This window comes from Venustampulla echinocandica (assembly GCF_003357145.1).
Source record: "Venustampulla echinocandica strain BP 5553 chromosome Unknown scaffold_2, whole genome shotgun sequence".
NCBI lineage: Eukaryota > Fungi > Ascomycota > Leotiomycetes > Helotiales > Pleuroascaceae > Venustampulla > Venustampulla echinocandica.
The window spans coordinates 1,953,587-1,968,094 of record NW_022474207.1 but is presented as its reverse complement, the minus strand read 5'-3'; the positions used below and the strand labels follow the sequence as shown (position 1 = coordinate 1,968,094).

The 14,508-nt window shown below is 50.4% G+C and overlaps 6 protein-coding genes across 6 annotated transcripts; 3 read left to right on the top strand and 3 right to left on the bottom strand.

Moving 5' to 3' along the window:
- Window positions 1-374: 374 nt before the first annotated feature.
- BP5553_05006 (Uncharacterized protein) lies at window positions 375-2,743 on the top strand (the record flags this gene model as incomplete). Its single annotated transcript, XM_032013629.1, has 5 exons — window positions 375-414; window positions 470-695; window positions 760-1,145; window positions 1,197-2,046; window positions 2,116-2,743. The coding sequence occupies 5 exons, from the start codon at window positions 375-377 to the stop codon at window positions 2,741-2,743; spliced, it is 2,130 nt and encodes a 709-aa protein (XP_031870229.1).
- Window positions 2,744-3,251: 508 nt separating this feature from the next.
- BP5553_05005 (Chitin synthase 1) lies at window positions 3,252-6,142 on the bottom strand (the record flags this gene model as incomplete). The annotated part of the gene is made up of 3 exons (XM_032013628.1): window positions 3,252-3,951; window positions 4,011-5,872; window positions 5,960-6,142. The coding sequence occupies 3 exons, from the start codon at window positions 6,140-6,142 to the stop codon at window positions 3,252-3,254; spliced, it is 2,745 nt and encodes a 914-aa protein (XP_031870228.1).
- Window positions 6,143-8,184: 2,042 nt separating this feature from the next.
- On the bottom strand, window positions 8,185-8,825 carry BP5553_05004 (Phosphotyrosine protein phosphatases I; the record flags this gene model as incomplete). Its single annotated transcript, XM_032013627.1, has 3 exons — window positions 8,185-8,400; window positions 8,552-8,596; window positions 8,652-8,825. The coding sequence occupies 3 exons, from the start codon at window positions 8,823-8,825 to the stop codon at window positions 8,185-8,187; spliced, it is 435 nt and encodes a 144-aa protein (XP_031870227.1).
- A 972-nt stretch (window positions 8,826-9,797) lies between these two features.
- On the top strand, window positions 9,798-11,892 carry BP5553_05003 (Subtilisin-like protein; the record flags this gene model as incomplete). The annotated part of the gene is made up of 3 exons (XM_032013626.1): window positions 9,798-11,096; window positions 11,248-11,504; window positions 11,556-11,892. The coding sequence occupies 3 exons, from the start codon at window positions 9,798-9,800 to the stop codon at window positions 11,890-11,892; spliced, it is 1,893 nt and encodes a 630-aa protein (XP_031870226.1).
- A 237-nt stretch (window positions 11,893-12,129) lies between these two features.
- Window positions 12,130-12,978, top strand: BP5553_05002 (uncharacterized protein; the record flags this gene model as incomplete). The annotated part of the gene is made up of 1 exon (XM_032013625.1): window positions 12,130-12,978. The coding sequence occupies one exon, from the start codon at window positions 12,130-12,132 to the stop codon at window positions 12,976-12,978; it is 849 nt and encodes a 282-aa protein (XP_031870225.1).
- A 79-nt stretch (window positions 12,979-13,057) lies between these two features.
- Window positions 13,058-13,998, bottom strand: BP5553_05001 (Uncharacterized protein; the record flags this gene model as incomplete). Its single annotated transcript, XM_032013624.1, has 2 exons — window positions 13,058-13,166; window positions 13,235-13,998. The coding sequence occupies 2 exons, from the start codon at window positions 13,996-13,998 to the stop codon at window positions 13,058-13,060; spliced, it is 873 nt and encodes a 290-aa protein (XP_031870224.1).
- Between the last annotated feature and the right edge of the window lie 510 nt (window positions 13,999-14,508).

The window sequence follows — 14,508 nt, the reverse complement described above, 5'->3', positions numbered from 1 at the left end:
GGAGAGAGCGCGCGAGGAGAAAGGGAAGAAATGGTGAGTTGGGTGACGGCCCTGCCTCGTTTGGCGCTAGGCCGCTTACAGCCTCGCGTATGGTTGCGAGTTGCTTGCCACTACTCCTGTGTGTACAACTGTATACACTTTGGCTATTAGTCGAGCTATTATTTGCTTTCTTGAATGGAGACCGCCCTTTATCAGTTCCAGAAATTCAGATTTGGCAGTTAATTAAATCATGATCCTGTCTGCACCATTTTTATTCCCCGCTTGTTAGACACTTCCATCTGTACCGAGCTCGTCGGCGCTATATGCGAAAGCGGTTTCTATGATCTGGCTGCTTGATAGCCCTCCAAACACCTTGAAGTAATAACCGTATAGCTATGGCAACCACCCATGAGTCCCTCCGGGACCGCCAGATCAGTAAGAATTCCTCTGGTATTTGAGTTGCTCTACCTAATCTAATTATTACTCACAGGGTCGATCCAGCGCATGCTAAATTTGAACCATGACCCCGAGGACGCTGAAAATGCCCTGGCCGAACATACCAGCGGTACCGCCCTCGCAGCTCCTTCCGCTCCACTACTCAACGCAGATGGCGATCCAATTTGGAAACTACTGGTCTTTGACGACCTGGGAAGAGATGTAATAAGCAGTGTTCTGCGGGTCAGCGATCTGCGCGCGTGGGGCGTCACAATGCACATGTAGGTTCGCATGGCAGAACAGAGGATGGAATGTCTATATTGAGGATACCACTGATCAACCCAGGCATATATCATCCCCACGCCATCCTATCCCCGATGTGCCAGTTTTATATCTAGTTGAGCCTACCTCTCCGAATCTCCAGGCCATTACCACCGACCTCTCTCGTGGGCTCTATTCCCCCGCCTACATCAACTTTCTCTCCTCGATACCACGGCCTTTACTCGAAGACTTTGCGAAACAGACTTCAGAAGCCGGCACCTCAGAAAGCATTGCACAGTTCTACGATCAGTATCTAAATTTCATTGTCGCGGAGCCGGATTTATTCAGCTTGGGAATGCGAAAGCAAAACACATATTGGGCAATAAATGGTCGGCACACCACAGATGAGCAATTAGACCAGCTCTTAGACAGGATTGTCAGTGGCTTATTTAGTGTTATGGTTACTATGGGTACGTTTGCTCGGGAAATGCTTTCAAGCGAACTCTAACTTACACTCTCAGGGGTTATGCCTATCATCCGCTGTCCGAAGGGTGCCGCGGCAGAGATGGTTGCCGTGAAGCTCGACCGAAAACTTCGAGATCATATCTTAAACTCGAAAGATAATTTATTTTCCGCGCCGTCGAACCGACCATCGACCAGCACAGGCACGCCTTCATCTCGGCCTGTCCTCATCATCCTGGACCGAAACGTAGATTTGATACCCATGCTCTCACATTCCTGGACTTACCAATCCCTTGTACACGATATCCTGAATATGAAGCTCAACCGAATCACTGTCGAGACCCCCATCGACGAAAACAACCCTACCAAGGGCACCACCAAAAAAGCCTATGATCTCACGTCAAATGATTTCTTCTGGACCAAGAATGCCAGCGTCCCTTTCCCACAAGTGGCGGAGGATATCGATGCGGAGTTAACGCGTTACAGAGAAGACGCGAACGACATCACAAAAAAGACAGGGGCTTCCTCAATAGAAGATCTCCAAAATGATACTAGTGCCTCCGCCCAACATCTCAAAGCAGCTATAACGCTCCTCCCCGAGTTGCGAGAGCGGAAAGCAGTCCTAGACATGCATATGAATATTCTCGCCGGCCTGCTAACAAGCATTAAGAACCGTCAGCTGGATAACTTCTTCCAAATGGAAGAAAACATCATGAAGCAGACAAAGGCTCAAGTCCTCGAGGTCTTAAACGATGAGGAGAAGGGCAAGGAGCCAATGGACAAGTTGAGGCTGTTCATCATTTGGTTCTTGAGCACCGAGCAGGAGATATCGAGAACAGAGATGGAGAAATTCGAGGAGGCCTTGAAAGCCGCCGGGGCAGATATCACCTCTCTGGCCTACGTCAGACAGTAAGTCTAGCCAGCAGCTACCCCTCCAACCCCTTATACCCCATTCGCTTCTAACATATGCGCCTCCAGAGTCCGGGCCACAACCCGCATGACTATGATGTCCACAGCACCATCCCAAACCACCCCACAATCCTCAACATCCACACAGCTCTTCGGCGGCTTCTCCAGCATCTCCTCGCGCCTAACCTCCTCGCTCAAAGAATCCGGCGTAGGCGCCAACTTCGAAACCCTCATTTCAGGCGTGAAGAACTTCCTCCCCGCAAACCGTGATCTCACCGTCACGAAAATCACCGAATCCATCATGGATCCCGCAGGCGCAAGTAGCTCCGCCATCGCCAAAACCGAAAACTACCTGTACTTCGATCCTCGGAGCGCGAACGCAAGGGGCACCATGCCGCCCCCCAGTGCCGTTAGGAGGGGCGAGCAGATGCCTGGTGGGCTTGCTGCTCCCGGGACGGGAGCTACGTTCGGACAGCGCCGGCAGGGGTTTAGTGATGCGGTGGTGTTCACGGTTGGAGGTGGCAGTATGGATGAGTATGGGAATTTGCAGGAGTGGGCGAAGCGTACGGGGGCTGGGGGGAGTGGTGCTGTGCAGGGCGCTGGGAGGAGGAGGGTGGTTTACGGGAGTACGGAGCTGGTTAATGCGGAGGAGTTCGTTAAGGGGGAGTTGTTCAAGTTGGGCGCTGAGGTACCTTGATATACCTACCTACCTTAGGTATTAGAAACACCGTTTTTTAGAATGAAATGGTGATATGAGTTAACCCTATGCATACAAGACAATAAATGTGTGATCATCATCATCGTAATACTGGTTTTGATTTTTAAAATAGGGGGTATATTTAACGATCTCCTGCATACTGTTTATCGTACCAGAGAAAATGAAGCTACCTAGTTACTACATACACAACATGAAAAAAAAAGCTACACAAGGACATGATATAAACGTGTGGGAATCCTCGAAAAAAGATAAACCAGACAAGTACAGAAAAACTGAAGCAAAAAAAAACAAAAAAACATTCCCGCTCAAAATAATGCATGCCGAACAACTCTAAGGTCCCCTATGCTACCTATGAGCGATTGGGAAATCACAAATGCAATCTCGCTTTCTTTTCCTTATTTTCTCTATTAGAGGCCGCGGAAAGGACGAGGGGAGGTGTACAAGCAATGTGCGCGCGAGAGAGAGGTAGAGGGAGGCAGGGAAGCCTCTAAACTCCTCTGAACATCCTGACGATCAAGAACCACATGGCGCCGACGAATTTAAATGCGCTTAGCCCGGCAACACTGTATAGCACCACCGCCATGTAGATTGTGCTCTTGGTCGTATCATCCGTGCTTGTAGACACGCGCTGAAGACCGGCGGTGCTCAGTACCACGGCGCAGAGGCCGAAGTTGCAGACCAGCCAGAACAGCACGACGCGCGAGCGGAAGCCCTTGTAGTAATCTTCTTGCTTTTCCGAGGGGGACGTCTCGCGTTTTTCCTCGGGGGCTTTAACCATGATCTTGCGCATCTCAGCTTCGTACTGGGCGTTGAGATCGCCGTCGTCCGTGGGGATATTGACGTCGACCTTGCCGCCGGGTTTCAATGTGGCCGAGGGCAGCTTTTCTGCTTTGTCGTCGCCCTTGGTTCCCCACGTGATGTCGTGCGTGTTGCAGAAGGCGTAGACGTTCAGAATATTGATGTAGGTGGGTGTGAGGAGCAGGTATTGGATGAAGGAGGTGAACATGTGCCAGGGGTCGAAGAAGAGGAAGGAGACGACAAACCAGAGGACGTAGGTTGCGGCGAGGGAGATGATCAGCGTGTAGAAGATTTGGTTTTTGATTATGTCCGTCCACGTAAATTGGCCGTCTTTGAGCTCTTCCTGGATGGACTTTACCGTGATGAATACCGATGCAAACATTAGGTACCTATCAAAGTTAGTAAGAATATGGATATAACAGCGCTTCTTGTGACGTGAGGAACTTACATCATGATAATAGCCCAGAAATAAACCATAGACATGTAGGCTCCATTTGATCCTTGAGGTCGATTTCCCAACGCTAGCACGAAACAAGTGAGGAGCGTAAAGAGATAAAGCCATTCAAAGACGACACCAAGGATATTCCCAACTTTGCCAAGGAGGTTTTCAGCCCCAAGCGATGTTGTCAAGATATGGAAAACCAGGAAGAAGTTACCAATCGCGAACCATGCAAAGATCATGTTAATAGTTTGGAATGTGAATTCCACCAGAAACATTATCTTCCGCAGGAAGCTATGGCCACTCCGGAACAATTGATAAAAGTGAGCTAAGGCATAGACAGCGGCGAAGAAACTACCGTTCAACCATCTTCGTCGCTGCAAGATGAGCTCCGCCATGGTATCAGGAACATCGGTTTCTCCCGTGGCAGACTTGACATATTGAAGAATCCAGTGGCAATTTCTCTTCGAGACCAACTCAAAACAAAGGATACGATCCTCTGCAAGATACATGTTCGCAGTAAAAATGCCAGCATTGGCGCCATGCATCTTCTCTCCAGCGAAGTACTTCTCGAGGGGTCCGTTTCCAGCCTTGTCATTTTGCAGAGCAATGTAGCGGTATGCTGAGAAGGCTCCCGGCAAGACTGAAATAAAACCGAAGGCGGATTCAAGCGGCTTGTCGAGGATATTGCTCATCTTGTATTCGAAGTTCTGGGTTGCCACCAGGGGATTGAGAAGGTTCTTGCCTCCAGGTCCCAACATAGCTTTAATCTCCCCACAAGCTCCTGCGCACATGGGTTCTAAATCGAAAGCCTTCCACAAGTGGTAAATAGAGTCTTTGCCGGGTTTAGTACCGGCGTCGATAAGAACGCAGATATTCGGGTCTAAAACGCGGCCGAAAGCTTGGAAAAACCACCTATGCGAGTTGATCTTTTTCTGATTCTTTTCCTTCAGGCAGAAGAGCAATTGGACCGGTTGCTGTTTGGGACGGAGCTCGACAACGTCTTTCTTAACCATGACCCCAACTTGCGTCGTGTACTCATAAATATGTGCCGTGACATCCTTGCCATTGACCTGTTGCTTCGCAATACCATCTTGATACACACCCATACCGGCCAACACGGCTCTGGTTCTTGGATTGATCTTAGCACGACCATCGCTGACGATACAGACTACGATTTTCTTCCAGGCGTCCTTTCCCCACGTCTTGCTATCCTTGCGGGAGCACATGTACTCGATATTTTTGAAAACTCCACTCATTGTCCGCGCGAAAAGTACATCATCCTCATTATACATGGTCACGACAATGAAGAGCTCAGTATGTCGGGGCTTAGCAAACAGCTTTTGTCGCAGGGTAAATCGCTCCTCGAAAAACTCGCTTGGATCGCAGGTCGCTGCTGAATATCGCATATGTGTGAATTCATCTCGCTCCGGCGGTTGAGCATGAGGCACCATATTAAGGAGCTTTGGTGGGATCGGACAATCAAGCACGAGATTACCATTAAACAATTGCACTTCCTTCACTGTCTTGTACCGTTTTAGACCGGGAGCAGGCGTCGGCGCTGGCGATATCCCATGCCCGTCGTAATCCTTGTATTCTTGATTATGCTGATCGGGCCCATAGCCAGTGTCTGAGAGGATAGGGCGCTGGTCGTCATGGTCATAATAGCCTGGCTCGTGGGCGGCAGGATAGCTGGTTAGGGGGTGCTCTTCGTGCGGCGAAGGTTGATAAGGAGGTTGATAGTATGCATCATGATGTTGCTCGGGGTTGATAGCATGGTCTTGCTCGTAATTGTGGTGTGGATCGAGGGGGAATCGTTGCTCGTATTCTTCGTTATGCCCGAATGAGTTGTTGATGTTTTCCACCGAGTACTGTATGTTTAAAACATGTCAGCGTATGCCCTTTTGCCTAGAAAGTTCTTCGCCCATTCCCACCCCCATCCTAACGCGACCACGTACCGTAGGTTGTGCCTGCAACTGATCACTTGGGGTGTATCGTCCGGGGCCCATAGGAATCTCGAGGTTGTGACCCCCAGGGCCAGGCGAGGCTCCGGGCCTACCATAAGGTGCGGTGTCCTCTAGTTGGTATCCATGATTCGATGGATGACCTGGCGATGGTGTTCGATTTGGGCGGTTCGCCATATCGTAATACTCTGGACGGCCTTGGCCGGCGGGGTCTATAGATCGAGAACGGGTCAGAAGGGTGTTGACAGTCGCAGAATGGTCGGCGCTCAGCAAGAGAAAGCTTGGAAAGAAAGCCCTGTACTATGCAGGAAGAATGCTTTGGGAGGTGTGTTCATTCACTGTTCCTTTCTTGAAATTTCTGGGTGCGCTGCACCGATCACAAAATGTTGACGATAATACTCAAGACAGGACCAAGTGAAGACATTCACAAAATGTGGACCGGATTCAAAATAGAATTCCGCCCTATGAAACTCTGAATACCCGGGGAAATTGAGGGACGTACCTAAACGGTTGTAGGACATTGTTTGAGAAGTTACAGGAGCCTGTGGGGGGAGGGTTCTTCGGATAGTCCAGATTTAGATTCCTGGAGGAGGCAGAGGAACGATGCGCGCCGCGAGCTATCTGATAGGTCGACGTGCCCCTTGAGGTTCTTGATGGTGCAGGTGCCGATTAAAGCTCAGCTTTGTGCAGCGACCCAGCGAGTGACTATTGGGGTTGAGATTGGCTCTGCGACAAAGAGCGTAGAGTTGGATATCCTGAGAGGGAGCGCACTGAGAGGTGAATCCAACGGCGGGTCGCGGGCTTGCTTGTTTCAGAAGGACGCGCGAGTCGCGAGGGCAACAGGGGTAGCGAGAGTGTCCACCGCCCACTGCTCTGTACTGCTCTGTACGAAGTGCTCGTACAGTACTTCGTAGTAGTACTCTGTACTGTACTTGTCCCCACAAGCGATTCTTATTATTGTTGATGCTAATCCTCCGTAGCTTCTCGCAAGCAGGTAAAGCCCTGGCCACGCGTTTCAGTCAAATGATGATCAGAGCCCCATTCAGAGCGCCAGTAGTGATGGTTATTGGTCCGAGAGCGCTTTCGGAAAATGAGATGATGGTGCAAGGAAAAACAGGAGCTTATTTTAGAAGTATCTTCAAAGAGAGGGCTGCAAAAGAGCGGATGCTTGCTTGCAGAGTTGACGGGGGATAAAGAAAGGTAGAGTGCTTGATGATGACGCCTCAACCCAACGCTCGCCCTGCTGGATCCGGCACTCGAAATAGCCAAGGGCCAATCCAAAGCATGAAGTCAGCATCAGCAACAGCATCAGCAACACGGGCTGGCCGCGGGGCACACGAATCCGACCTGCGGCTGTTACGAAAGCCGTACGTAGGCCCAGCGCAGTGCAAGAGTAGAGAGCCATACGTACTTCGTCCTTCATCTTTGTTGCATTTAACTACTTTCGCTGGGCAACTGCGCCACACTTCGTGCAGCCAGTGAGAGCCAGGAGGCCCCTCACTAGCCACACGTCAGGTGGGCGCTGCGCCTTACTCCGTGTTCAAGGGTTGGGGCGGTGCAATTTCTGGTCGCCTTGGTTCCCCAGTTGCTAATAAATAATACGTTAAGACGTTAATACGTACCTTCGTAGTACGGAGTAAGTGGCGCTGGGGGGATTCGGCAGCTCGGGTGATAAAGAGATCGCCAGGGGCAGGAGACTTCCGGGCTAGTTAATAAAAATGTACGAAGTACCTAATACGAAGTACTTAGTCAGTTAGTAGTCGGGTGAAAATAGAACACTATGTGGAACACCAGTGGCCTACTTATACTTCCTAGTGGAAGGGGAAACCGACTATTAGGTAAAGGCAAAGGTAACGGCGACGGTACGAGTAGCGATAAAAGCTCATGCTGCAAAGAGAGCCCCCTTATTATCATGGAAACCCAATGGCAGGGTGTCGGAGGATATTCAAGCAGATTGAGTTCGACATTGTTGGTGTCCCTCATAGCGATGATAGATGCGTTATGGAGCATAGCCCGTGAGCCACATACCGAAATCGAAGATATACCAAATATGTTCTACTCCCAAGTCGCCACAATCGTGTCACATCGACCAAGGAATTCAGCCAAATATCCGTCAAACCTCTCTCGGGCTCCCATTCTAACTCTATTATTCTCAAAGTGCAGGGCAAGTGCCTCTTTCTATCCCGCTGCGCAACATTCGTCAACAGCTTATTGCTCCATCAAGGGTCAACATCTGGAAAAGTTTCCTTCAAGAAATTTTTCGAGAACCTCACGCATTGCTCGTAGGCTATGTCGAAACCATCTCTGGCACCATAATACGGATCAATCACCTCTTCGGCTTTCTTCTTCCCGCCGAATTCCCCAAACAGCATTAGTTTTGCCTTTCCCTCAGCTCGTTGCTGGATTCTTTGCAAATCTCGAAGATTATCTCGGTCCTGTCACACATAACCCGTCAGCGAGGGGGAAAAGCGACTACCCCACCATGGTCAATGTGGTTTTGAGAGTTGTAAAATGGGCTTTAGAAGCCACTCATCTACATCTCATCGACCGATGTCCCGCCCTGAGAAAAATCATAATCATGCTTACCATGGCAAAAATATAATCAAAGCGTTGGAAATCCGAGGTTTGAATCTGGACGAGATCAACAACCATCTTTTCTTTCGCGACTGGGAAATATCAAATCTACCTTTCGAGCTTCATGGTCATAGTCGGTGATTCCATGATCCTCCAGAGTCGACATTGTCCTCGAATCGGGGCTGGAGCCAAGGTGATATGCGCCCGTCCCACATGAATCAACTTCTGAAATGAGGTGCTGATGGGGCGACTTGGAGACCGTAGATCTGAAGACGCCTTCCGCCATTGTAGACCGGCAAATGTTGCCTAGACAGACAAACAAGACGGAGATCTGGTCGGACGGCATTCTTGCGGATTCGGTTTCCCTCACTTCTCTCGCCGCAGCGGCACGTATGTGTTGCGAGAAGCAAATCTTCAACCGGCTTAGCTACAACAATAAAAGTAATAGCACCGTGGTTTCGCGGGGACGCCAATATTGTGCCAGGAACACCTGGGACAGACAGTGCGGAGAGCGAGGGCGACCTTAAGCGCAACCTCGACTTCTCGTCTCTTCCAGTCTTTCTCCCGCCGGCAGCTGCTATGCAGCCGCATCCCAACCGAGACAAGACACAGCAGCTCTCCGCTACCAAAACATACATATCCCCAGAAAGTTGCCCGTGTCTCTCATTTGGATCGAGATGCCTTCGGGCAGCTTCCCGTGGTTGCACGATACGGGTAGCGGTAACCTTCGCGTCTTCCATGGTTCCACCTGACCCGGCTCCCTTCGCGGTTGATATAACCACCGGTAGGCTGCAGTATTTGTACTATATGTACCAGGATCCCGGGTAGAATGGCCACCTGTGCCTATCGCTCAATAGGTCTAAGGTGAGTACACATACATAATTTAGATATATTAGAGCCAAGAATGGACGACGGCCTTGGGTCCGTTCTTCCTCCTTGGGTCCGACCCGTGCAGCACTGTCCACACTTGGGTACTTACAGTACGGCACGAGTAGTGCAATATTTTATATTGCCAACAGGCGTGCAGCACGGCCGAGACAAGACATGCCTGCCCCGCTGCCGCCATGAAGACCTGTCCCATATCTAATATATCTTAAGCTTCCCGTCTCCTTTCTCCCTGCCTTTCTTAATTGTTATTCCTGAACTTCCGGGAGCGTTCTTTGGGTTATATTGCCATCTTAGATAGCTTCCGGGACCCAGGTTTTCCAGTCCATTCAGTTTCCTCTTCTTTCGCGCATGCTCTCTTCCCGCGTCCGCAATGCATTTTACCGTCCTCTTCACCACCGTCCTAGTGGCAGTGGGCGCTGCTGCTGCACCAAATCCGTCTACTCTTGTCACTCTCAAGGTCTTCGAATCAGTCCGCCAAACTCCTCAAGGATGGACCAAGTTGGAGGAGCCCAAGGCTTCCCAACGCCTCCAGCTCCAAATCGCTCTTCAGGAACCAGATCACAACCTGTTCGAGGCCACGTTATTTCAAGTCTCGGATCCAAATCACGCAAGTTACGGCCAGCATCTGAAGCGTGAAGAAGTGAAGTCCCTCATTAAACCCAAAGCGGAATCCACCAAGGCAGTTCTATCCTGGTTAGCGGATTCCGGGGTCCCTGAGTCTGATATCGAAAATGACGGCGAATGGGTTAATTTCCGCGTCACTGTCTCTAGAGCAAATGCAATGCTGAATACTACTTTCTCCTACTACACCCAGGATTCGGACAAGTCTCACAAGAAGAAGATCCGAGCTCTGCGTTACTCAGTGCCCTCCAATATTTCACCTCATATCACAATGATCCAGCCAACTACCCGTTTTGGGCAGATGAGGGCCGCGGACAAGACATCCTTCATTTTGTCACATGCAAAGAAGCCTTCCAAGGCTCCTACGGCGCCTCACGTGCCTAGTGTGGTGATAGATCCCTCCTGCAATACCACCATCACGCCTGCGTGCCTCAGAGCAATGTATAGCATTGGGGACTACAGGGCCGACCCACGCGTCGGCTCCATCCTTGGCGTGGCCGGATTCCTGGAACAGTATGCGAAGTTCGACGCTCTGGACCTGTTTCTTAACAAATACGCTCCTTATGCCAAAAGCCAAAATTTTACCTTTGTCAAGATCAACGGCGGGTTGGATACCCAAGATGATAACGTGCACGATGACACAGAAGCGAACTTGGATATGCAGTACGCTGCATCTCTGGGCTTCAAGGAAGAGATACGTTTCTACAGTACTGGTGGCCGCGGTCCGCTCGTACCCGATCTCGATCAACCGTATCCTGAGCACAATGCGAACGAGCCGTACTTGGAGTTCTTAACTTACATGTTAAAGCTTCATGACCATGATTTGCCCCAAACGCTCACGACGTCCTATGGTGAAGATGAGCAGAGTGTCCCGGAATCATACGCACGAACTGTTTGCAATATGTATGGCCAGCTTGGTATGCGAGGTGTTTCGGTGATCTTCAGTAGTGGTGATACTGGGGTTGGTTCCGCGTGTCAGACGAATGACGACAAGAACACTACGAGATTTTTACCCATTTTTCCAGCAGCATGTCCATATGTCACTTCGGTATGAGCCTCCCCCCCCCCCCCCCTGCTCCTGAGAGAAATTACCACTTTTCAGTCCAAGTATCATTGCGATCGAGGGGCCAAAAGGAAGCCTTTTCCTCAAATATTCACGTTTTGTTGGAATGATCCATGTTAAATAATGTATGTTCTAGGTTGGTGCAACTCGTTCTTATCCAGAAGAGGCGGTATTTTTCTCCTCGGGTGGGTTCAGCGACCTCCACCCACGGCCATCATACCAAGACCAGGCGGTAAAACGTTATCTCAAAACTCTAGGAAACAGATGGAAAGGGCTATACAATCCCGAAGGACGAGGATTCCCGGACATATCAGCCCAGGGCTACAGTTTTGACATCTTCGGTCGAAAAGCCCCCACGGGACCGCTTGAGGTATTCCAAGTTGGTGGTACAAGGTACGTTCCCAAATCCATGTACGCATCGTCGTGGAGCTAAACCTCTATTAGTGCTTCAGCGCCTACAGTCGCCGCCATCGTTGCGCTGCTAAACAATGCCCGCCTCCTAGCAGGGAGAAAACCATTGGGATTCTTGAATCCGTGGCTCTACTCCACCGGCAGGCAAGGCCTCACCGATGTCGTTCGTGGCGGCTCGACGGGTTGTACAGGTAAGGATGTTTATTCTGGTCTCCCAACGCCATTTGTGCCGTACGCCAGTTGGAATGCTACGGAGGGGTGGGATCCTGTTACTGGGTTGGGAACTCCCAATTTCCAGAAACTGTTGGATCTGTCGACGCCTAGAAATCGACTTCCTCATATTAGGGACTGCGATGATGGAATGTGCTAGATGAAGAGAAGACTTTTGTTGAAAACACGAATCACATGATTATATAGAGTTCATCTAAAATGTAAAGATTAAGAGCTTATCGAAATATATCATTCTACACCTATATTGCGCTATAATTTCCTCATCTTGTTCGCTATTGTCGCTGCCCCCTCATAGCGCCATCCCGGCACGATCCGCACCGAACCGCACCTCATCCAACCAACTCGAGCATTAACATTCCTCAGCCACCATCTCATCATGCCTTCCCCAACCCCAACCCATCTAATCCTAGTCTGCTGCCATGCAATTTACACAGGCGGTCTCACCCACGGCTCATCCGAAAAAGAATGGCTCATAGCGCCCTTCCAAATCGGTGAAACACCCACCTTCACTGCACACGTCCGCCTCGGGCTCTCACTCCTCTCCTCCTCGGCCCGTAATTCCTCACTCCTAGTATTCTCAGGCGGGCCTACAAGGGCAGAAACTCAGATAAGCGAAGCCAGATCTTATCTTAATCTATGCATCGACAATAACTTCTGGTGCGTGGAAGGGTTTGAAGCAGGGGGAGAATTACGGAGTAAAATCGTGTGTGAGGAAAAGGCCTTGGATAGTTTCCACAATTTGCTTTTTGGGATTCTGGGGTTTCGGGAGGAGGCCGGGAGGTGGCCCGAGATGATCACGGTGGTTAGTCATGCGTTTAAGAGAGATAGGTTTGTGGATTTACATGTCCCTGCGTTGAGGTGGCCGACGGAGAGGTTTCGGTTTCTGGGTGTCGATCCTCCGTATATGGTTGAAGGGACTGAGGAATATGATGAGGGGAGGGCGGTGAGGACGAGGCTGGGGGAGAGGGAGGGCGGCTACGTGCAGTGGGAGAGTGATGGGCAGGGCGCGGGAGATGTGCTAAAAGGGAAGCGGCAGAAGAGGAATGCTTGGGAGGTGGAGAGGGTGTGGTTTGTGGATGGGCAGAAGAGGGTGAAGAGTGGAGTTAAGAGTGTGATTTTGAACGTGGAGGGGAAGGATGGGGTGGCCGTGGAGGAGGAGGTTTTGCTGGATGAGAGCCAGCCTTGGGAGGTGGGTGATGAGCACGGGCACGGGCAAGAGGGTTGAATTGCCGGACATGGAGTTGGTTTAACTCATTTCTATTGAATAATATGGTAGAAGGAGAATTCCAAGCTGGTGCGACCAACTATGAGAGTTTAACCTGCCCCCATAGAAACCCTCTAACACCATTGCTAATCCAGCATTCCTCTCCATCTACCAGGGAATCGACTTTCACCACACCTTCAACACAGAAGCTATGCTGCCGTTAGACACGATCCCGAGATAAATATAAAATAACGGGACAAGGAACCCTCATACATACCCTTTCTCAAGTGCCCACCGTCTCGTTGTGCCCACTTGGCCACCACTCCCAACAGTTGGTGTAACCCACCTCCCGTCCCTCCAAAAATACGGGCTCGTCAAACTGCCCTCCATAATTTCTCCTTCCCCGCTGACAAGCAGGACCTCCTTCCTCTCTCCCCAATCCATGATCCCTACACGCTCGCGCGCTTTCGTGTACATATCCCGACTGGTGGTCTTGTACGATGTGAACGGCGAGGCGGTGGTATTCCCTGTATCAGGAAGTACAAGGAAGGGATTCTCGCGCGGAGGATCCCCCTGCACAATATCGTCGGGTCCCAACGTCAAGGAACCGCCTGTTAGGGGGCTGGCTTCCACCGTTTGCTTGGAAGCAGCCCGCGGTGGTGGAAGCCTGAAGGGGTATAAAGTCTCCGCGGGCAGGGCTGGGACAGGCATAGTTTCGATGCGGATTATTCCATCGTAGCTTAAGAGCGTTCTAACTCTCAAAGGTGTCGTGGAGTTGGTGTCAATTGCTTGGTTAAGCTTTTCTAGAAGGTGGGAAAATCCTGAGGCTCCCTGAATTCGATTCGCTGCGGTGGCCCAGTTGAAGTGCTCGGCTGCTTGAAGCATACGGTCGCGGTGGAAAGGGAGCATGTAGTAGGGGCTGTGGTTGGGGTTGGGGGCGGTTGTCGTAGAACCCCAGCTTGAGGTGTTGGTTGGGAGGTTGGTGAGGATGGGGTCATAACGGAGGGATGAAAAGAGCTCAAAATCAGGCTGGTCTGACATTTTGAGTTGCTCCGAGGGCTGGGAATGGAAATCTTGGAGGTTGTTAGGAATCTTTTGAACAACAGGGATCATTTATACGGAAAGAAGTATGAGGAAATGTAGTCAGATGTGCCCAAATCGGCGTATGAGGAGGCCAAGCTTGGGAGACAAACTATTGTCCAACGGGCAATGTGATTCGAAGGAAATGGGATCAGAATATAATTAACAAGCGGGGCATGGTTCTGACAATAAGACTTTTCTGGGGGTTTTGTCTCGTTTCTCTGGGTTATATATTGCGCTCCTCCTGTTCACAATTTGGGATAACAGAAGTGTATCGTGACCGAACAAGGCTAAGCAAATCGCGAATGACATAAACAGTGAAATAAAGTAATTCCAATGACTTACTGTAGCAATGTAAAGGCAAATTTGGTGATGGCCGAGTTTTGTCTCCCAGGGGCCAAATACTTGGTAACTACACCCCCACTTTGAAATGACATCCACGCCCTGCGGCTAGACGATCTTCGCGTCTGA